This window comes from Eubalaena glacialis, chromosome 11, assembly GCF_028564815.1.
Source record: "Eubalaena glacialis isolate mEubGla1 chromosome 11, mEubGla1.1.hap2.+ XY, whole genome shotgun sequence".
Taxonomy (NCBI): Eukaryota; Metazoa; Chordata; class Mammalia; order Artiodactyla; family Balaenidae; genus Eubalaena; species Eubalaena glacialis.
The window spans coordinates 18,643,010-18,666,306 of NC_083726.1; the positions used below are offsets into that span (position 1 = coordinate 18,643,010).

A 23,297-nucleotide genomic window follows, 5' to 3' on the forward strand; every position below is an offset into this window, starting at 1 on the left:
TACTTTTTCTTTACACCTGAGGTTAGTCCACTGGTCAAAGTTATTTTCAGGTATTTTTATGTTTAATTGTGGTCCTGAAGTATGAGGCATAAATTATCCTGCAGGATAACCACTGGGGTGATTTTGCCCCTAAAAGAGTCTTGACATTTTCCCTAAAGAGAATTTTTAAAATGGCTCCCAAAGCCATTTGGAGAAAGAGTTCTGTGGGGAAATCTGGTGTCCTTACTTCCCCACTAAAGCCCCACTGGGAGATCAGTGGGATTCCAGAACCTCTGCCAGTGTTTGGGTCCAGTCCTGCTTCTGCCTTTAGCCTGCGGTGGGACTTCTCCGTTCTGGGCCTCTGTTTCCCCATCTGTAAAATGGAATGAACACTTCAGGCTGGGCACCACGGCTTACTGGGAAGAGTCTCAAAGCAAGAGTCAAGATCCCTGTGTGCAGCCTCCGTCTGACTTTGAAGATAATACCTACCGTTTGCTGGCTCACTGGAGTTCAGTGGTGTATTTTTCTTTCTGTAAGTTACATAGCCAGTTTGGGGCAGTTAGTGAGGAAAGTTGTTTCAGCAGTGAGTTCCTGGCCCGTGGAAGCTGCCCTGTGTTGCAGCTGCGACCCCTCCCCAGTCTCACGAGGCACCTTGCTTTCTCGCCTGGTTCAGCTGGCCTGGCCCGCAGCTGTCTCGGGGTGAGTGCCGACTCTCGTAGGTTAAGGGGCATGGATGCTTGCTCTCTTGGCTGCAGCCTCTGGCCATGGCCTGGTGCCCACGGCCTGCCAGCCTGCTTTGGAAGTGGGCTGGGAGCCGCCTTGCCCGGCCCGGCTGGCAACAGACTCGGGCAGGGCTGCGGGGAGTGGCAGGTCCTCACTCCAGGGTGCACCCTTGCAGGGCATATGGGGCCTCACACGTCCCCCAGGCCTCGCTTCCAGCGCGCTCTGGCTGCGTTGCTCCTTGGCTCCTCTCTGACGAGGACTGGTTCTGTTTTCCTTCCTGTGTTTGTCTGTGAGGTGACTGTCTAAAAATAAAAGGCATCAATTCTGGGTTAATGTAGCTTTAAGTCTGCGCATAGGTCATACAGTAATAATAGTTACTCTTCAGATGCCAGGCACTGTGCTGAATGCTTGCTCTGCAGCATTACTCATAACGCGTCCCAGCTGTCCAGTGTACGATTTTCCAGTTTAGAATAAGGAAACTGAGTGTTTGAGAGGTTGGGTAACATGTCCAAGGTCATAAAATGACAGAGCAAGAACTTGAACCTAGGCTGCGTGGTGCCCAAGTCCCTGCTTTCAAGCACTGCACTGAAGTGCTTCTTTGCTGTGCGGTTTAGAGCTCTCGGGTGTAGCTGGATCCCTTGCCTTAGGTGCGGTCTCTCTGTGATGCAGGTAGCTGGTCAGCTACACAGATGCAGCCGGCAGGTAGATGGTGTCGCTGCATTTTAGCTTTGAGGACAAATTTATTTCTTGTTTTCCTGTCTCTGACCTGTATAAAAAGTTTGATGAATAAGGAGTGTGTGTTTTAGAGAACGGAAGTGCTGGGAAGATTTCTGTGATTTATAGAGTTAATTGTATAAGGCGTGGGGTTAGGGAAGGAAGAAAAGGGGATTGACGTTTATGCTGCCGCCCCATTTTACAGGTGAGGAAACAGGCTGAGAGAAAAGTAACTTTTCCAGAATCTCAAAGTTAGTGACGGCAGAATCAAGCGATGTAGAAGCAAGAACTTACTATGCTTCAGACTCCAAGGGCTTTACGGGCATTTCATTCAACAACAGCTCTTGGAAGCGGGCACTGACATCACCCCATTTTACAGATGAAGAACCGGAGGCAGAGAGGAGAAACTAACTTGCTGGGCTTAGACCAGGCTGTCTGGCCCCAGGGCCCTCATCTCCGTGCTGTGTCACCTCGGTGTCTAACACTTTTTACAGCATTCCGTCAGGGTGGATTCACTAGGACATAGAGGAGGGTGGCTGATAATTAAAAAAATATCCAAAGGAGCATCACTTCTCCCTGTTCCCTATCTACTCTCTCCTCTGCCTCTGTGTTCACCTGGAAAACTATACATTATTCCAGTGATCCTGTGTCAAATGTTTCTATAGCTCCCCTTTTTCCGATAGTATGCACATAGCATATTATCTGGACTGTTTTCTGAGGAGAGAAATTTGTCCTCTGAGGTTGGGTGTGATTTTTTTTTTTTGTTTGGAAGCCAGCGGTGTTGTTTGGAGCCAAGTCTGATGAATTAAATGCCAGTGTTGAAATTTTGGTTTTAAAAAAGTAGCCATGAAGAATAATTTTTGTTCACTAGCCTTGAAGTGCACCCTCAAGTGGTATGGCTTATGGTCGTAGTGCCGGTGGATGGTGTGGTGTATAGTGTAGAGGCTTCCCAGGTAACCACGGCCGAGCCACGTTTAACCCGGGGTGGACGGGCTTCTGCAAAGAGCCAGCTAGTCACCGTGTTAGGCTGTGCGGGTCATACGGTCTCTGTCACAGCTACTCAACTGTGCTTGTAGCACAAAAGCAGCCTTAGGCAGTATGTAAACAACCGGTTGTAGCTGTATCCCTATAACTGTATTGGTGGATGCTGAAATTTGAATTTCGTATCATTTTCACGCATCATGAAATTATTTTTCTTTTGATTTTTTTTCAACAGTTTCAAGAGGAAAATCCTTTCTTAAGCTCATTAGGCCAATAGAAAAGCGGGTGGTGGGCTGGATTTGGCCTCCCCTGGCACAGGCTGTCAGGCTGCTGGCTAGATGGCGATATCCTGCTCTTACAGGGCTGGGCCGGCCTGTACAGTACATTTTTGTAGATTGTAGTCGTGAAGGGCTGAGTATGCTAACTAATGAGTGTGGCTAAAGATGGCTGAGGTGGCTGTAGGATGAGCCTCTGGTGTGGGCTTCTGGTTAGTCTTTTCCCGTGCTAACTACCCACCCTTGAGTACATGGTATCACTTAAAGGTTAATTATAACTAATTAATACCCAGTCTTTGAAGTATTTTCAAGTAGATTTCAGACACCTGAGATTGCTGTTTTACAAAGTTTGGCCTTGTAGGGGGATCAGAGCTGGAGAAAGGTGTGGCTCAGGAGAAATTGTTTTCTTTTGATGGGAGAGCCTTGAGCGTGTTTAAATGCTGATGGGAAGGATCCAAGTGAGGAGGTTGATCACGTGGGAGAGATGATAAATGATAGAGAAAGGGCAGGTGGGAGGGGGGTGTGGGTAGGCCTTGGATGGGAGGGTGCGAGGGGAGGCTGGGTTAAGGTGCCCACCCCCAGAGCCCATATGCCCCCTCCTCTGGGGATGCTCCCGGCTCAGATCTCTGGGGCGTTCCTCCTTAGCATGTCCCTTTGGCAACCTTGGGCTTCGCTGGAGATGATCCGTCATCCTTGGCTGCCCCCCATTCTGGAAAAGCTGTGCTGGAGAAAGTGCCTTGGACTTGGAGACTCTTCATGTCTGCGGAGCCTGCCCTCAGGTGGGGGGCCCACCTGAGGGGAGAGTGGAGAGGAGCATTCACATGGCCTGTGGCAGCTAGTTTCCAAAAGGAGGGAGCAAGTAGATTCACTTTGGTAATCTTTCTTCTGGTCACTAGTCAGAGAATTCTCCCCTCCTGCAAGTACGGGAGAAGCTTCTCCTTCATACTGGACACAAGTGCAGTTCGTGGGCCAAGAAGGGTGTATGGGCAGAGGTGGGAGGGAAAATTCCTGCCCACAGACTGATACCCCATCCTGTGTGGTATCACATTGTTTTGTCCTGATCTGCTTACCTGGGTGTACCCCCCGCCAGGGCTCCATCTTTTCCTCTCTTACATCTTCAGTAGATAGCACAGTGCTTGCCACATAGTAGGTGCTGAATATGTATATGTACACCTGTGTGTACGTGTATGCGTGTATATCTGTGTATAAGTGTGTATATGAATGGGTGCATGTGTATGTGTGTATGTGTATATCTGCATGTATCTATCTATATAAATAAATTCCTTGTGGCACCCTACAGAGTTTTGATCTAGTCTCATACTTCGTAGTGCCTAAGTTCTGTAGTGAGTAATTTGTTGATCTAAAATGTGAGCGCTAATTGAAACCACACTCGTAGGACCTACCTCAACACCTCCAGATGTGCTGGCCCAGTCTTCCGGTGCTCCAGTAACACACGGCCAGTGGTCATTCAGTGGTGGCTGCTTCTGGCTGGTGTAGGCAGTGGTGCTGGGCCAGAAGTCCAGATTACAAGCTCAGGGTTTTGTCTGAGTGGCAGAGGCCTGTCGCAGGTGACTTAGTCAAGCTGTTGACCTGGGCATACGTGATAAACAGAAGGGCCCTGGCTGCCATGTCAGAAGCGGATGGTTTGCTTGTTCGGTGTTTTCCTCCGGGTCCTGAGGCTGCCCCTGTGACCATGGACTGCAGGGAGCCCCATCTGGCCCCTGTGGTCACGTGCACCTCTGGCTGCGCTCGAGGGTTCCCGTTTAGCCTCAGGAGCCTTGGAGAGAGACTTGTGAGATTCCATGTGTTAGGGTGTGTACGGTTGTCATTTTCTTTTTGCCTTTTGCTCACATTTCAGCCCACCCAGAAAATTCTCTGCTTCTCCGCCTGGGTGAGGTGCTCTGCCTTCTTGCCTTTTATAAAAACAATTTTTTTTTTCTTAAACACTTTAAAAGATAATATTAAGGAAAAAGATTAAAGCCAATTACAATTCAACTACCCTTGCACAAATTAAAGAAAAATGTCCATGTTAATTTCCAAATATATACACGTTTTTTACATGCTTGTAATGTGTGGATGTACTGTTAAACCTGCTATTTCCACTTAACTGCCGTTTTTTTGTGTGTGTGTATAATACGTATATTTATGATATATATAAATGTGTATTAGGTAGCCTGTATTAAGTATATGTTTATGTGTGTAATGGATAATCCATGTGTAATGGATACATTAAGCACGTATAATACACATATATTTTATGTGGATGCATATGCATTGTGCTTATACAAAGCCTTTAATAATACTTTAATATCTCTAGTTTAATAGGAGCCTTGCTTAATGGCATCATAATATGCCATCTGCACTTGGTGGAGAAGGGCACATTGCAGCTGGGAAGTCTGAAAATGTATTATTTCCTGCAGGTGCCTGTCTCTTAGACCTGAATAAAATTCCTCCCAGAAGAGCTGCCCATTAGAAAATTCTCATGACCTAATAGGTTTATTCATATCCAGAACCTTCTCAATAACTGGCTTGTGTCCTGCAGGTTCACAGAGATGCAGAGTCACAGCTGGTTTTGCAGGAGTGGAAAAAGGAGAGGAAGGAGATGAGGTAAGAGCGGCCTGTTTTGGATAGAGTAAATCCCCCACCCTGGCCACGCTCACTCAGCCCACACGCCTGGCGCAAGGCCTTCCTGAAGCAGTCTTCGAAACAGTCTTTCTCAGCTGCCAGGGGTAACTGTGACCCCCCAGCATCCAGAACGAGCCAGCTGCCGTTAGTGATGAGTGACATTTCCTCGAGGCAGCAGTGAGCTCCCTCACACCTGCCGCCTGCCCTCGAGTTTGTTGTCTGTCCATCCCTCCTCCCATCCATCCCTCCTTCCAGCCCACTTAACTTCCCCGTTTGGGCAGCCATTGGTCCAGTTGTTGGCAATGCCGGTGGCACAGCGTGGCTAGTGGGACAGTAGCCACCGAGCCACAATTAATTCTCGGGGCTTCTACAATCCTGGTGCTTATTTGTAACACTGCTGTTTTAGGAATGTGCGGTCACTCAGTATCGTGATGTTTATTGGTGAAGAAAACCCATCTGCTGTCAGAAAAGTTTGGTGGGTGTGTGTCTTAAGGGAATGGTTATTCTTGAATTTTTTTTTTTTTATTAAACTATTGTTGATTTACAATATTGTGTTAGCTTCAGGTGTACAGCTTCAGATTCTTTTCCATTATAGGTTATTACAAGATACTGAATATAGTTCCTTGTGCTATACAGTACATCCTTGTTGTTTATATGTTTTATATATAGTAGTGTGTATCCATTAACCCACACTCCTAATTTATCCCTTCCCCTCTCCTTTTCGCTTTTTGTTTTCTCTGTCTGTGAGTCTGTTTCTGTTTTTTAAATAAGTTCATTTGTATTATCTTTTTAGATTCCACATATAAGTGATACCATATAATATTTGTCTTTCTCTGTCTGACCTACTTCACTTAGTATAATAATCTCTAGTTGCATCCATGTTGCCGCAGATGGCATTATTTCATTCTTTTTTATGGCTGAGTAATATTCCATTGTATATATGTACCACATCTTCTTTATCCATTCATCTGTCAATGGACATTTAGGTTGATTTTAAGGGAACGATTATTCTTAAGAGGCCCTGTGGACAGTTGTGCTTTCCTGTAGAAGAGGATGGATGCTGTGCATGTAAACACTGTTGATGTGACCATTTCTGCTCTTGTGGTTCCCCCCACACCCCCCTCCCGGGCACAGCTGTCCCTAAGGTTTGGAAGTAGTGCTCACTTCCTGGGTTCTGGCCTCTGAGCAGTGGGCAGCCTGGTGGGGCCGGTGTGCGGGGAGAGGGGCAGAGTCCATCCCTCTGGGCTGCAGAAGCCACAGCTGTATTGAATCAATCCTTCCTCTTCCCTCTCAGCGTGCTGGCTGTTGGGGGCTTATTCCAACATGATGATTGGTCTCAAATGTTGGGTGAGAGGGTGATGGGCATATAATGTCATTTGACTCTGGGCCCCTTGCCCCTGAAGGCCAGACCTGAGTCCTACACTCCAGGGACCTCAAATTATTAGAGAAAGGAATCGTTTCACCCGGCAGAGATTTTGTTTTGAATTCGAATCTCTAACAGCCTCACATCTCAATGAGATTTTTCAGTAAGTTTAAAAACCATTTATATTGCTCCACCTGCAGACCTAATTGAGGTCTTTCCATTTTCTACTTTTTATTGTTGTAGCATCTGCTGTCACCATATGACGAAAGAAGGCCTTTACCAACAAGTGGCTTTTATCACACAGTTGTATAAAGGATTATGTTTTTTGCTGTGTTTATAACTGATTTTTTAACAGTCAAATGGTATTTATCCAGTTTGCTGGAACAGTCTGTGTGTAGGGGTCCTGGCCATTGGACTGGGTGGTGTGCATATCCCGTGTATGTGTGACGGGGTGTTGTTTTACACACAGACGCATGTCTGCACACCTGCAGGGGCTTAGAGCCTGGGTTAGGGTGAACAGTCTTGCAAGATGCCTGTAATCCAGGCTTTGAGGAGGTGCTTGAAGCTCTGTAATGGATGGTGGAGGTGTGTTTACATCACTATAAAATAATCCTTAATCTCTCAGACATAAAGTACTTTTGAGTTTATGATATGCTTTTATTTCTCTTTCCTTACTTAGTTCTCAATAGAACCTCATGAAAAGGGGGCCTTCGTCCCATTCTGTAGACGAAGGGAGTTTGGAGACTCTGAGGACATTCTGCATCTCTGTGGAGCTTCAGAAGCAGCTCCCGCGCCCTCTGTTTTTGTTTGGGAAATGGGGTGTGCAGGTTTAGAGGCTCACGCGTTGCCGCTGGAGCCTTCAGCAGTGTCCTCTCTGGCTGGCCTAAGTGGGGAATGTGATCGGAGCCAACTGATGGACAAATGGACAGACTGTTTTCTCGATTAGAAATCGGAGCTGCTCTAGGCTAATTTGAGTCCTATGCCTGTGAAAGAGTGATTTAAAAAAAAATCTTTTTATTGACGTATAGTTGATGTACAATATTATATCAGTTTCAGGTATACAACACAGGGATTCACATTTTTTATAGATTGTACTCCATTTATAGTTATTATAAAATATTAGCTATATTTCCTGTGCTGTGCAATATATCCTTGTAGCTTATTTATTTATTTTTAACTTTTTATTTTATATTGGGGTAGAGTTGATTAACAATGTTGTGTTGGTTTCAGGTGTACAGCAGAGTGATTCAGTTATACGTATACACGTGTCTGTTCTTTGGGAAACAGTGATTTTGATTTTATTTGATTTCGGTAGCTAAAAGCAGACCTTTTGGGAATCACTGTCTGTTGCTTCGCTCTTCTCTTGCCTCTTCAGAGAAATGACCAAAGGTTCCTTCAACACCCAGTTCGGAAGCTTGTTCCGCACAGACCAGAACCCCACATACTTCCTGCGGCGCCTGTCGCGGTTTGCCGACATCTACATGGCGTCCCTGAGCTGCCTCCTGAGCTATGATGTCAGCCACACATTCTACCCCCGGAGGACCCCGCTGCAGCACGAGCTTCCTGCCTGGTCCGACAGGCCCCCGGCCGCCAGGCTGCCGCTCCTGCAGGAGGCCCAGGCCAAGTAGCCAGCGGCCCAGGCACCCTGGGCGCGAAGAGCCAGGAGCGGCGGCGGCCCCGCACCGGGCAGACTTTGCATGGACGTGACTGTCGCTTACAGACATGCCTTGTGATATCTATTTTGTACATTACGGAGGATGCCCCCCAGCTCGTGAAGACAGGAGCTCGCAGCCCACGGGGACTGCCTTCCTGTACGTGTGGGGACAGCAGCTGGCTTCCTGTCAACACCCTGTGATCGCCCTTCTTGTTTACTAAGGTACCGCGACCGGCGTCAGATTTTCTGGGACGGGGAGGCTTCTTGATACCATCTCTGGATTCCAGCAGGTGACGTTTTGAAACTCTTCTTGACTCTTCCATGCAAAACGCATGGAACAAGTGAACATTCACAGGCAGTGCAGGGGCCCAGTGATGTGCACCGGTGAACTGCTCACAGAAAGCTGATGCTTGAGCGAGCGCTCCGATAGCATACCACGATGTCAGCGGCAGAGATGGTCCCCAGACGGCAGCCGGTTCCCAGATATCTTCTGGTACTAGGGCTTTGGCACTCTGGTGCCTCACTTGAAAGCAGACTCAGCCTCTCTGGAAGTCTTTCGTGAGAAAGAACAAGAGAAGTTGCAAGTCCTTGGCCTTGATGGTCCTCAGTATCCGTTTCCCGTGTCCTGCCCCCTGCGGGGGAAGGACCATTGTGCCCCAAGTGATAGGCAGGTTCACTCTTTTCCCCAGAAAAGGAGGGCAGAGAGAGAAGAGCTTCTGGTTAAATTCCAGCCAGCAGAACAGACTTTGTAGAATGAGGCTGTGAGAAACGAACAGGTCAGAAGACAAATGCCAGTGCATTTGTGGTGGGTCTCCCAGGACTTTATTTTACCTGAAACTGCTACCCGTATATTGCTTGAATGTGATCATTGGAGGATGGAAAATGAAACCAAAAAAAATGTCCTTGTAATGAAGTGCCACGCCATGACGCCTACCGGCTGTGTTGCAGTCTTATTAAAATGTGTATTACCAGAAGCCGTCCTTGTTGGAGGGAAACGAGCAAATGCCTGTCTCTCTCCTGACTTGTCAGCCGAGGAGAGGGGCTTGAATCTAGCAGGAGGGGAGGGAGGTGGCCCTCTCCTCTTAGCCATCTGCCACCCTCTCCTCCTCTTAGATTGCTTTCCTGCCATGTTTGTATGTCTATTTTGGGAGTTTGGGTGGTTTTCTTTAGGTGTCTGTGTTAAAGGTGGGAGAGGATAAAGGGCACTGAAGCTAAGAGAAACAGAGTTGGAAATGACCTAGCTGGCTGAGTGTTCCCATTTCCTTCTGAGGACAAGGCAGGTGACACGCATCCTTAAAACTAAAGGATGCAGGTACAGGAGGAAGGGGGCTTGTGGAGAGAGTGCTTGCTTATTCAGCGTTTTTAATGGATTCATGTATGGAGCCAGTTGTTGATGAAATGCTTGCTTGGCCTTCCACAGGATACCTGCCCGAGCGTGGAAATCAGATGAGTCCCATAGCATGCATTGTAATACTGCTTGTTATAATGGGAGTGTACTTGTGATATTTTCTTGTATTTAACTAAAATAGCGAAGGTGATTCTCTAGACCTAATAGGCCCAATTAGCCCCCGTGTTTTCCTTCTAAATTTTATTATAAACACAGTAGTCCATTCCTTTTTCAGACAGCAGGAGGCATTTTGTTTGCCGTTTGTTAGCGCCCAGGGGTTTTCAGCGTCCGAGTGCATTGGAAGACTGGCGTTTCAGGGGTGCAGGTGGTGCCCAGAACTGTTCAGTGTTGGGGTCCTCAGAGGATACACTGGTGCTTTGGGCTGTTAGTTTCTGCTTTGGAGAAGCTGAGTGAGGAAGTAGGTATTATTTTAAAACATTTTCTTAGTTTTTATCTAATCAGGTAACTGTTAGATATCTCCTAGGTGCCAGTGATAGGGTGTTTTGTTTACTCAAGAATGAAGTACAACTATTTTTACAACCTGCTTTCATGTACATCTAGGTTACGTGACCCAAGCCTGGGGGAAGAAATAGATTTTCTGGGTGTGAATAATGAATTTTACGATTTATTACCAATTAAGGTTTCGGTCTGTGGGCCATAGTACGTGGCAGTATTGAGATCTCTCTGCGCAGGGCCCACCGAGCATGCGTCTGGCAGATGCAAACCCGCGCTGGGGCCAGGACAGAGGCGTTCTTGTCTGTGCTCAGTCAGTCTTAACTTGTCACTGTCATGACTCAGCTGGTTTTCAGCACGATGCACTGCATTCTGTTCTTCCCGGTTTGTCCTCTGGTACGCACACTGATGAAGGCATATGGGTACAAGGGAAGGGAGTCTATTTTCTACCACTTAAAACATCAATTTGGAAAGTGAACGGAATAAAATTAGTTTACGCATTAAAAAATATTTTCCGTTTTTAGCATCAGTTAGACTGATTTTCTCCGAATGATGTGAGCAAAACTTCACAGTCCAGGGGCAGTCCTTGCCCCCAAGGCTCACGTACCTGTAGCTGGTTGCCCTGGAAGGAACCTGCACAGCTGGTTTTTCCAGAGTTGTTTTTAATAGATGAAACCTGGCTTGTGATATATTTTAGGAGTTTGGCTTAGAGCTCCCACTTTCCTCCTAACATGACCTCTTTTTTTTTTTTTTTTTCCCCTTTTAAAAATTCTCTTCAGTTCCGTTAATGCCATCCAACATAAACCACACGTTACTGATTCAGGCACATCTCAGACTAAATTCCTAGTTGCTTTGAAGGCATTGGTCCTCTTAATTAGTGCAAAGGAGAAATGAAAAGTAATCTTTCCTCCTAGCTAATTTAGCTTTGGGTGACCTAAATAGCTTTCCCTCTCTTTTTGTCCCCAAAGGGCTCTAAAGTGGTAGAGAGTGTGCTAAATACTGGAATTGGATTCCACTCAGCCGAATGTTCATTTGCTGCACCCACTTGGGGGCCCTTGTCTCGAATATGCTCTCAGACTAAATTTGGCCAGAGGCAGGGTTCCTTGATTGCTCTCTTCAACTACTAGGGAGCCAGCCTATGATTTGCCCTCTTAGTATTGATTTCCTTTTGTACCAGTTTTCTGCGTTAGCATATGGGAGCTTGGCTCCAAGTTCAGCTAACCTTTAATACCCTAGTGGATTGAGGAAAAGAAAGGAAGTGAAGTTTCCCTAATGCAAGGTTCAGCAAACTTTTCCCGTAAAGGGCCAGACAGTAAATACTTTCAGCTTTGCGGGCCATTTTCTGTGGCCCCTCTCTAGGACTGGGCCTGCCTGTGGTCCAGTACAGCTTGGCTTATGAAAACAGGCTGCAGGCTGGATTTGGCCTTTGGGCCATGGTCTGCCGACCCCTGCTCTGATGGATTGTGTTGGTGGCAATGGCGAGATGACCTTGCTGAAAGCATGCAGATGAAGCAGCCCACAGTTGGGTGCAGCCAGTAGAAAGAAGTTCTGTAGGTAAGTGCGCCATGTTCCCCTACGAGCTACTCTCTGGGCATATTTACTTTTATGGCCAGTGGTAAAATACTGTGTTTCCAGCACACGGCATGATTGTCGTTGTGTAATTGAGCTGCCAGACTCGGCATTCATTGAATATACCTCTCATTGCACTCATCTGTGATTGTGCTGGTAGCGTGTGATGGGCTTGGATGCCCAGAAGACCCTTCAGGACCGAAGGACTTAATCCCCCCAACTGCTGGGTGTGCTGCTGGCTTACCGTCCGCAGCTGTCAGTCCTCTTTGGGAGCTTCCCCTGCTGAAAAGTCCTGCCTCGGATGAGGATGTGGTCAAGCTCCCTCCCTGGAGCAACTCTGAAGGCCTTTCAGCTCCAGAGCTGGGGGGAGGGCACACAGCTGAGGCCTCTCTGTGTCTGCACTGCAGCCCAGCTCCCCTCCCATCCCCTCTCCCCTTCCCGGGTATTGATCCCAAGGACAGTCCCCTGTAAACTTCCCACACGAGAATCTCCATCTCAGTGTCTGCTCTCCAGGGAACCAACCCACAACAGTGCGCTGTACTTTTCTATACTGCAGGCTTGAACTCTGACTTAGGAAACTGTTTTTTTAATAGAATGACAGATTGTGCCTGTTTAATTAATTTCAGGCACAATGAATGCAAATTAGATAGACTTACTGTTTATTCTGAATGTGAATTTGCTATTTATTCTAAATGTTGATTTTATGTTACATGACTTTGAACTTGTTGCCAAATAAAAGTTTGAATTGTATTGTCCAGTTTATTCTAAGTCATCTGTTTTGTGTGCTTCAGTTAGTGGCAAAGCCATATCACATTCTAATGTACCCAAAAAAGAATATCCCTGAGAGAAAGGGTGAAAGATTTATGGTTCATTCCTCACCACCCTTGTTCTCACACCCCCAGCAAAGCACACTTGCTTGTCTTCAGAGCTTGAGGACCACGTAATTAAGCCACGGAAGGAAAATTGGTATGCGTTTGGCCTTAGGTGGGCAGCAGGTAACCCACCTGGAATTTCTGTCTCTCACAGCCTGTTCCCTCCTTGAGAACAAGGAGATGACAGTGAGCCACCTGTTTGTCTGCAGTCAAATTACCAGGAAAGCTGGAAATTGGAAGCAGTGTTTTTAAGGGGAGAAAATACTGAATAATACTGAATTAGGAATGCATGCTGTGAAGTCAATTCACTGCTGGGTTTTGGATAAATTTATATTTTGAAGAGCCTTCTAAAAAAACTGAATTGTGTGTGTGTTTCAACTTAATGTCCTTGACCTCTTGTTGTGCCAGGAACTTCATCTCATTCACTCCTCCCACGGATACCTGCTGTTTTTCCTCTTAATCACGTGCCTTTCTGTCCCTCTGATGGTGGAGTTGGTGGACTCACTAGCGAATCGGTCCCACGTTCCTTTGGGGAGAGAGTTTCTGGAAACCTGGCGTTGCCCTCATCACGGCACGTTGTCCGAGAGGAGGTGGTGAGTTAGTTGTTCCTGTGCCTGCCACGGGGGCTTCTTCCCTTTCCTAGAGTTGTGAGAAAGCTTCTGAGACTCTGGGGCTTCTGGACTTTGGACTTGGCTCAGCAAAAACCCTGATGATGTGGAACAAAGTCGTTTGGGTTGCGAGGGCGATGGAGAGGAGAGTCTGAGGTCTGCTCAGCCCAGCCTTTCACTTCTCCATCCCCAGCAGTGGCTCCTGAGCATGGGCAGTGCTACCCCCAGGGGCAGCTTGGAAATGGGTGGTGGGTGGGCTGGAGGGTGCCGGGTTGTCACAGTGATGGAGAGGCCACTTTGGGCCTTTTGAGGGTGTGGTGGGCGTCCTGCCTTGCAGAGTCCTGCACGGTGAAGAACTGGCCTGAGCCTACACATCACTTGTGTAAAATTCCAGAACACTTTCGTACCCCCAGAAGAAACCCCGTACCTCTTAGCAGTTACCCCAGTCCCTAGCTGGCAACCACTCACTCACCTTTCTGTCTCTATGAATTTGCCGATTCTGGACATGTCCATGTAAATAGAATCATATGGCATGTGGTCTTTTGTGTCTGGTTTCTTTCACTGAGCATCATGTTTTCAAGGTTCATCCGTGATGTTGCATGTATCAGTACTTAGTTCCCTCTTAGGGTGAAATGCTATTTCATTGTGTGGCTAGACACACTGGTTATCCATTCATAAGTTGGTGGACATTTGGGTTGTTTCCATGTTTTGGCTGTTATGAATAATGCTACTATGTACCTACTTCTGTAATTTGTTGTGTGGACATGTTTTCATTTCTCTTGGGTCTGTACCTAGGAGTGGAATTTCTGGATCACACGGTAATTCTGTGTTTAACTTTTTGAGGAACTGCCAAACTGTCTTCCACAGTGGGGGCACCATTTTACATTCCCACCAGCAAATTAGGAGGGATCTAGTTTCTCCACATCCTCGCCAATACTTGTTATTGTCTGTGGTTTTGAGGATGGCCATCCTAGTGGGTGTAAGTGGTATCTCAATGTGGTTCTCATGTCTTCTTCACACAAGCAAACAACAGAATTAAGAAAGAAGCGTTCATAAGGCAGATGTTGGCTAGTTGAAAAGGCCCTAAGAAGCCCAAACAAGTTGGTTTTACCTTCAAAGTAAGTTTGACCCCGCCTGTGGCGAACAGTCGTTTTGTTTCCCAAAACACTGGATTTGTTCCATTGACTTTATTTCTATTCTGTAACCAATACTTCAGCACATTTCACGTGCCAGACACTGTGCTGGGTGCTGAGATATAAAGACGAATGAGGGAGGTCCCTGCCTTTGGGAGCTTACAGTCTAATTGGGAAATAAGACAAGGTCACTAGAGTGTTGGCCACTAAAGGTACACGGGAAGGACAGAAGAGAGTCAGGGAGGGAGCAGCCTCCGTGGGTTGGTGGGTGGATTTAACATGGTCCCTCACCCACAGAAACAGAATAATCCCCCAGATCAACCAAAGAGATGAGGTATGGCTTGAGTGTTTCATACTTGGAAACGTTAAAGGACCTTACATTTCCCACAGGCAACTGGGGCTGAGGATTCACAGTTGATGGCCTTTCTGAGGCAGCTCCGGGTGCCCCGGTGGCGGCGGGTGATGTCTGGCTGGGGCAGGTCCGGCCCTCACAGCGCCCCCAGGGGGTCAATGCTGTCCAGCTGCTGGCCTTCAGGGTCCTGGAAATGAGAGGTCTGTGAGCCACGCAGAGGGTGCAGGCCTTCTGCTTGTGAATCCTTCCAGGTCGAGCATTCTTATGGCTACTGGTCTGAGGCCTTGATGGGGTTCAGGACACGCGACCCCCAAACAAAGCACCTTGGCACATTAAATGTCTTAAACTGAAGGAATTTTTAAAAAATGGCAGAAGCAGGAGGGTCACTCCGACCCCCTTGCCCTACCACCTTGCCTTTCTTCCCTGAAACAGGTAACAGAATTCCCATGTGAAAGGTGCCCTCCCTGTACCAGGAGGAAAGAAGACACCACCAGAGATGGGGAATTGGGGGACTAAAATCTGTACAAACAAACCTTGTTCACTCACCCTTATCTTCCTAGTGACTTCACCATTCACTACCCCAGCCCCAAACCTCTTTCTCTTGTCAATTCCTCACACATCATCTATTGTCTAAAAGGTACAAAAGCTTCCTCTTCTGGTCCCTCCTTTGGGTGTTTTCTCCTGAAGGCTCCCACGTACAGGTAAGCATTCAATAAAATGTACATGCTTTTGTCCTGTGAGTCTGTCTTTTTTTTTTTTTTTTTTTTAATTATTTTAAGTAATTTATTTATTTATTTATGGTTGTGTTGGGTCTTCGTTTCTGTGCGAGGGCTTTCTCTAGTTGTGGCAAGCGGGGGCCAGTCTTCATCGCGGTGCGCCGGCCTCTCACTATCGCGGCCTCTCTTGTTGCGGAGCACAGGCTCCAGACGCGCAGGCTCAGTGATTGTGGCTCACGGGCCCAGTTGCTCCGCGGCATGTGGGATCTTCCCAGACCAGGGCTCGAACCCGTGTCCCCTGCATTGGCAGGCAGATTCTCAACCACTGCGCCACCAGGGAAGCCCTGAGTCTGTCTTTATCAGTTTACTTTTCAGGCCCAGCTAGGGATCTTAGGAGGGTCAAGGAAAACTTCTTCCTCCCCTACAGCCTAAAACATGATTCTTCCCCCAGTGCCCCGTGGACACTCGTGTTGGGAGCGAGCATGGCTTCACACTGCTGTCCCATGGCTCATGGCATGGAGGTTAGGGCCCCGTTCTGGGTGCAGTCTCTGCTGTTTGAAGGTGTGTGGCCCTGGATAAATCATTTGAACTGTGCTGTAGTTTCCTCATCTATAAAGAATCCTAGTAATATTTCCCTGACAGGGAGGTGTGAGGCTTAAATTAGATGATACTACATTAAGGAAGATTAAAAAAGCACCCCACAAAAGGTGCCTGTTACTCTGATTACAAAAAAACTTCCCAGTTGAAAATTCAGCCTGAACTAGGGTCTAATCAGAAGCCACAGTCCAGAGGCAGCCACTCTGAACCGTCTGCTGTCTGTGGCTCTGATCAGCACTGAAGTGTTGTTAATTCGCATCATGGATGTTCATGCTGTCTAGATTGACTCCAGATAGTCTATAGGCAATGCCCGCTCCCTCAATATAAAAGGCATGAGAATCAAACACACTTGGGGCTGGTATCCTCAGCTTGGGATTCCCATAACTGGAACATTTTTGCCACCTGGTTGAATGAGAAGGGTTGAGCTGAACCCTGCATCTGGGATACTCTCTCACCTGCCTCCGGCGAGTCTTTCATGCACGGGGCTCATGGAGCCCTGAGAAGAGGCCAGACAGCTGAGAAGGCATGGAGAGCATTGAACAGGATGTGTAATTTTTCCCCCTTGCTTTTAAAATGAGGTTGATTTCAATATCACAAGGCTTACAGAAATAGTAGACTATTAGTAGATGCAGTTTAGCTGAACTTGCCCTTGCAATTTGGACTGGAAACTTTTACATGGGTTTGATTGAAAAAACAGGATTTATGATCTGGTTATTTTTCAGTATTGCAGACATATTAAATCTGCTACCACAGGCACTAAGAACCATGGGATATTTGCATTTGGTTCACTGCAGAAAAATAGTAACAAATGTTGCACTCTACAAGCTTACAATGGTGCAATAAAGTATGGTAACGTTTCAGTGCCAACTTACAGAAATTCAGTATAGCTCCTGCCCCCTGGAGTTGGGGTGCGTCACCCTCCCAGTGTGGATGTGTTCACCACCCTGTAAGCTCTCTGAACCCCCTACTATTGGGACTTTATGGATGATGATGGGAGTAGAAGGATGTGAGCTCACCTCTTCTTATGAAAACACCAAAATCGCAACTAACTGCTGAACAACCATTGACAAAAAAACACTGGAACCTACCAAAAAAGATATCCTACGTCCAAAGACAAAGAAGAAGCCACAATGAGACGGTAGGAGGGGCACAATTGCGATAAAATCAAATCCCATACCTGCCGGGTGGGTGAACCACAAACTGGAATATAATTATATAGCAGAGATTCTCTCACAGGAGTGAAAGTTCTGAGCCCCACATCAGGCTCCCCAGCCTGGGGGTCTGGCAATGGGAGGAGGAGCCCCCAGAGAACCTGGCTTTGAAGCCCAGCAGGGTTTGATCGCAGGAATTCCACAGGACTGGGGGAAACAAAAACTCCACGCTTGGAGGGTGCACACAGCACCCAGGGGAAAAAGCAGTGACCTCATAGGAGCCTGCGCCAGACCTACCTTCTGGTATTGGAGGGCTTCCTGAGGAGGTGGGAGGCGGCTGTGGCTCACTGCAGGGACAAGATACTGGCGGTGGTAGTTCTAGGGAGTACTCATTGGTGGGAGCCCTCTTGGAGGCCACCATTTTCTCAACCAAGATGTGGTGCCACCCAACAGCCTGCAAGCTCCAGTGCTGGGATGCCTCTGGCCCGACAACCCAGAGGGTGGGAATACAGCCCCACCCATCAGCAGACAGGCTGCTTAAAGCCTTCCTGAGTGCACAGCTGCCTGATAAACACACCCCTGACATGGCCACGGCCACCAGTGGGACAAGACCCAGCTCCACCCACCAGTAGGCAGGAACCAGTCCCTCCCACCAGGAAGCCTGCACAGCCTCACCCACCAGGGGGCAGACAGCAGAAGCAAGAATAACTACAACCCTGCAGCCTGTGGAATGGAAACAGCAATCACGCAAAGTAAGACAAAATGAGATGGCAGAGGAATATGTCCCAGATAAAGGAACAAGATAAAACCCCAGAAGAACAATTAAGTGAAGTGGAGAGAGGCAATCTACCTGAAAAAGAATTCATAATAATAATAGTAAAGATGATCCAAGATCTCAGAAAAAGAATGGAGGCGCAGATTGAGAAGATACAAGACATGTTTAACAAGGACCTAGAAGAACTAAAGAACAAACAGAGATGAACAATACAATAACTGAAATGAAATATACACTAGGAGGAATCGATAGCAGAATAACTGAGGTAGAAGAATGGATAAGTGGGCTGGAAGACAGAATGGTGGAAATCACTGCTGCGGAACAAAAGAAAGAAAAATGAAAAGAAATGAGGACAGTCTAAGAGACCTCTGGGACAACATTAAATGCACCAACATTTGCATTATGGGGTCCCAGAAGGAGAAGAGAGAGAGAAAGGACCTGAGAAAATACTGGAAGAGATAATAGCTGAAAAATTCCCTAACATGGGAAAGGAAACAGTCACCCAAGTCCGGGAAGTGCAGAGAGTCCCATACAGGATAAACCCAAGGAGGAACATGTCGAGACACATAGTAATCAAATTGACAAAAAGTAAAGACAAAAAATATTAAAAGCAACAAGGGAAAAGCAACAAATAACATACAAGGGAATTCCCATAAGGTTATGAGCTGATTTCTCAGCAGAAACTCTTCAGGCCAGAAGGGAGTGGCATGATATATTTCAAGTGTTGAAAGGGAAGAACCTACAACCAAGAATACTCTACCTAGCGAGGATCTCATTCATATTCGATGGAGAAATCAAAAGCTTTACAGACAGGCGGAAGCTAAGAGTATTCAGCACCACCAGACCAGCTTTGCAACAAATGCTAAAGGAACTTCTCTAAATGGAAAAGAAAAGGCCACAACTAGAAACAAAATTATGAATGGAAAAGCTCACCGGTAAAGGCAAACATACAGTAAAGGTAGGAAATCATCTGCATACAAATATGATTATCAAAACCAGCAATTGAGAAGAGGAGAGTACAAATGCAGGATATGGGAAATGCATTTAAATTAAAAGACCAGCATCTTAAAACAATCATGTTTATATATAGACTGCTATATCAAAACCTCATGGTAACCACAAACCAAAAATCTACAATAGATACACACACACACACACACACACACACACACACACAGGGATTTTTTGGAGGCTTCCTCACATGGGTATGATTGATTATTAGCTCTGTGTCTAGCCCCTCTCTCCTCTTTTAAGGGTGAAGGGTGGGGCTGAGAATTCCAACCTTCTGATCATGGCTTGGTCTTTCTGATGACCAGCCCCCATCCAGGAGCCATCCAGGAGCCCGCCCAGAAGCTCCTCATCAGAACAGAAGATGCCCCTAGTGTTCTTATCACTTAGGAAATTACAAGGGTTTATGAGCTCTGGGGCAGAGACTAATATACATTTTCTCTTATCTCCCTCCTAGCTTCTCAGTCCAGACCTGGTAATAAATTACAGGCAGGGCGGTATCTTCCGCATTCAGTGTGAATGGGGTGCCCTGCCATGGGGTTAACGTCAGTGGAGGCTCCGTCTAAGCTCAAGCGTCACTAACTCTAGAAACAAGTGGTCCTTTCCTGGAAGACCAGAGCTGAATATGCTCCCCTAGATATAAAAGACCTTATCAAAGAAACGTAGCTCCTAAAGCAAGCAGCAGCTCTGACAACAGGCAAAAGAATCCTGGACAACAGTGTAAATGTTGAAGCAGTTTTATGTCTTAACTTTGCACCTGCTACTCATCAATGTTTGTGGCAGAATTTGGCCCAAGATTTCTTCTCCTTGTGACCTCTCACCTGGTCACGAGGTAGGGGTTGGGCAACCCCTAGTTCTCTCCTGCCTCTAACTGTTGGACGCCTCTGCCGTCCACCCAAGAGAGCTCAGAACGCTGCGCAACTACATGGCTTCACCCAGCTCACAACACTCGATTTTAGGCTTGTTGCCGGGAGACACGTTCTAGTAGTGAGATTTCTTGGTGCAGAGCTTTCCACTGAGATTTGCTGAAAGACATCGTTCCCCTGCACCCCGACGGAACCTGTTCCTAGAGAAAGACACACACTCACCATGAAGGGGTCGTAGGAAGGTTCTGGGGTTGCTGAGGCTGTGTTCTCGTACATGGGGTTCGAGATATTCTCGGGCTGCTGCTTGCCGAGAGCTGCCACGTCGATATCCTCTTCCGACTGCTCGGAAAGACAAGCACAGGGCTGAGCACCACCAAGTCCCCGACGCAGGAGTGTCTCATCGAAGTTGGCGGGTAAAGCAAGCCACCCCCCGCCCACCTCCGGGAGCTTTTTCCTTTTCCTTTTATTGAGATCTGACTTACATATAATATCATGCACCAATCTTAAATGTTCAGTTCAATGACTTCTTAATACGTCCCCCCAGGTATGACCACCACCCAAATCAGCATATAGGGCATCTCCATCCCCCCCAGGCGGTGCCCTCATGCCCCTCGCCCGCCAATATCCGGTCCCACCCAGGGTAACTGCTATTCTGACTCCTGTCACCTGGCGTGGTTTTGCCTGTCCTTGAACTTAATATAAAAGGAATCATACAGCAGCATGTGCACTTTTGCTAGATGTGATGTTTTATAAATCATGTATATGGTGCTGATAAATACGCAGGTTATCTGCCAGAAGGAAGTGACCTACTGCTTGGGTGCTGCTGGTAAACCTGGTCCGCAGTGTCTCCCCAGGGTCACCCCACAATCAGCCAAGACCCGCTGACCTGGATGTGGGCTCAACAGTTCAAAGAGGGCCAACATGTTTCCCTGGCTGTAGCGTGAGGCCTCTGGCTGTGTAGGTCCCTACCCTGTCCCCACCCTCAGAGTCAGCCTTGAAGCTCAGATCAATGCTGGTGGGTGCCTGTCTTGTGAATCCTCCAAGGTGAGTGGCCTCCTGGGCCCCTGGTGAGTTTGCCTCCAAGCCAGACCCCTGGCACGAAGGGCCACTGGCAGCCCATCACCCTCCTCCGTATCCTGTCTCGGCCAGGAAGAGGGCCTTGGAGCTGCCACTGCTGCTCTCTTAGGGGCAGAGGCCCCACCCAGGAGACAGGAAGTGTGTGCCAGGCACCCAGCTGCCGGCGAGCTCGGAAGCAGCCCAGAGCCAGGGGCTGGGTTTCAGAGAGGACCCCCATGCCCATGTTCTCGTTTTTCTCCGTCTTACCTCAAAATGCTGAAAGCCGATTGTTCTCCGGTTTAATCGAAAGTAAGAATATGCAGCCAAAGCGATGGCTCCAGTGACCAGGATGATGGCAAAGAACATCCCCGTTCCCAAGCCAGCGTGGCTTGAAGTCTGCACACAGAAAGGGGGGCGGTTGGTACTCAAAACTGGTGACTTCCCCAAAGAGGAGTGCTTTCTGGAGCCTACCCCATTCTGGCTGGCCTGAGGCATCTTGGTACCAGTTGGGATAAAAATAATGATAAAATTGTTAACATGTATCTAGCCCTTACTATTTCCAGGGTCTGTTCTAAGCCCCCTTACACAAAATAATCCATTTAAATGTATAATAACACAAAGAGATAAGAACAATTTTTATCGTTTCCACTTTCATATGGGGGAATGGAGACACAGAGCGGGTAAGCACTTGCCCAATATCACACAGCCTGTGAGTGGTAGAGGCGGGCTTTGGAAGCCAGCCTGGCTTTGGAACTTATGTGCGTAACCACTATGCTGTGGAACTTCCCAGCAGCCAGCTGTGCTCGCCCCTCCCTCATACTTTTAGAACAAAGTTAGAATACTAACATCACCACCACCAACCAACCACAGCCAGCCGACCAACTCTTATATAGCATGTACTATGTGCCAGGGACTGTCTTCATTATTTTATATTAACTCGCCCTCCCAAGAACCCAGGGAGGAAGGCATTATGACCTCGATTTTGCAGATAAGAAAAATGGGGCTTAGTGATGTTCTGGGGCTTGTCTAAGGTCACACGGTTATGAAGTGGAGATGCTCAGGATTTTCACGCCCTTTCCAGTGGTTTCTCCATTGGCCCATCCTGCCCTTTTCATTCAACAGATATTGATGGTGACAGGTGTTACGTTGCTAACGCACTGGAGTGGGGGTGGGGTGCAACAGGGCCCGGCATCCCTGAGGCCAGCTGCCATGGATGGGGGAGGCGCCTCCAGTATCTGGAGGAGGCGTGGACAGGGCTTCCAGGAGTAGTTTGCTTCTTGGGGAGTGGACATTGGGGTTCCCCCCGGCCCCTCACCAGGAACCCTGGATACTCACCACTGGGGTGGGAGGTGCTTTTAAAGGCCTGGAAATGACATGAATAATCCCATTGGAGGCAAAGATGTCCCACTGCAGAATGGCTCTTCCATCAACGAACCTGGTCTCCTAGGGGAGATGAGAAGAGCCTGGTGGAGATCTCTGACCACCTGACTCTTACTCTCCATGTGGGCAGCCCTTTCATGGAGGAAAGTCGTCCAGTTTCCCAGAGGTCCTGGTGCCTGGGCTTCAGGCCAGTCCTCACTGACAGGTAGCATAGGACTTGCGCTCACCCTCTGGACAGCCCAAAACACATTAGTAGCTCTTGTGCCAACAAGCTGATCTAAGAGCTGCAGAGACCCCAGGAGGTCATTCTGTCCAGCCCACTTGTTTAACAGTGAGAGTTCAGAAGGAAAATGGTATGTCCAAGATCACCCAGGTCGTAGGTGGCAAATCCTATGCCTCTGGATTCCAGATCCACTGCTGTGAACATCACACCACACTGTCAGAAAGGGATTTTAAGTGATCTAATTCCTTGCTAATCAAAGTGTGCTCCACTGGCTTGTGGCGTGGGCAGTCACCTGAGAGTGCCTTAGAAGCGCAGAACCTGAGGCCTCACAACCCACCCACTGAATTACAACATGCATTTTAACAAACCTGTAGGTGATTAAAATGCATAGTAAAGTTTGAGAAGCACTGGTCTAAACTACTGATCTTCGGTAATAAAGATCATTTATTAGGTAAAAATTAAAAATAATTCGTTTAGCCCTTGCTACATGCCAGACACTATTATCACACGTCGAAAGATTTGAATCACTGAATCTCCATAAAAGCCTATGATTTGACAAAACTGCAATGAGGTATCACCTCACACCAGTCAGAATGGCCGTCATCAAAAAGTCTACAAATAATAAATGCTGAAGAGGGTGTGGAGAAAAGGGAGCCCTCCTACAGTGCTGGTGGGAATGTAAATTGGTGTAGCCACTATGGAGAACAGTATGGAGGTTCCTTAAAAAACCAAAAATAGAGTTACCATATGATCCAGCAATCCCACTCCTGGGCATATATCTGGAGAAAATCATAATTCGAAAAGATACACGCACCCCAATGTTCACAGCAGCACTAT

At 47.4% G+C, this 23,297-nt stretch overlaps 2 protein-coding genes across 4 annotated transcripts in view; one reads left to right on the forward strand and one right to left on the reverse strand.

The window, feature by feature from the left end:
- NT5DC3 (5'-nucleotidase domain containing 3) overlaps positions 1 to 13,122 on the forward strand; it is a 68,224-nt gene extending 55,102 nt beyond the window's left edge. For 2 of the 3 annotated variants that reach the window (XM_061206575.1, XM_061206576.1), the window contains 2 exons: positions 5,215 to 5,279; positions 8,036 to 12,365. In XM_061206575.1, the coding sequence (XP_061062558.1) occupies positions 5,215 to 5,279; positions 8,036 to 8,288 (318 nt within the window). In that variant the 3' untranslated portion in view covers positions 8,289 to 12,365. Of the gene's footprint in view, positions 1 to 5,214; positions 5,280 to 8,035; positions 12,366 to 13,003 lie in introns of those variants that run through there. The other variant, XR_009702660.1, reaches the window with a different exon arrangement.
- A 1,639-nt stretch (positions 13,123 to 14,761) lies between these two features.
- Positions 14,762 to 23,297, reverse strand: part of STAB2 (stabilin 2) — a 157,826-nt gene continuing 149,290 nt past the window's right edge. The window contains exons 66-69 of the mRNA XM_061206574.1: positions 22,193 to 22,300; positions 21,125 to 21,253; positions 20,024 to 20,140; positions 14,762 to 14,875 (exon numbers count right to left, since the gene is read on the reverse strand). Coding sequence (XP_061062557.1) covers positions 14,825 to 14,875; positions 20,024 to 20,140; positions 21,125 to 21,253; positions 22,193 to 22,300 — 405 coding nt within the window. The 3' untranslated portion in view covers positions 14,762 to 14,824. The remainder of the gene's footprint in view (positions 14,876 to 20,023; positions 20,141 to 21,124; positions 21,254 to 22,192; positions 22,301 to 23,297) is intronic.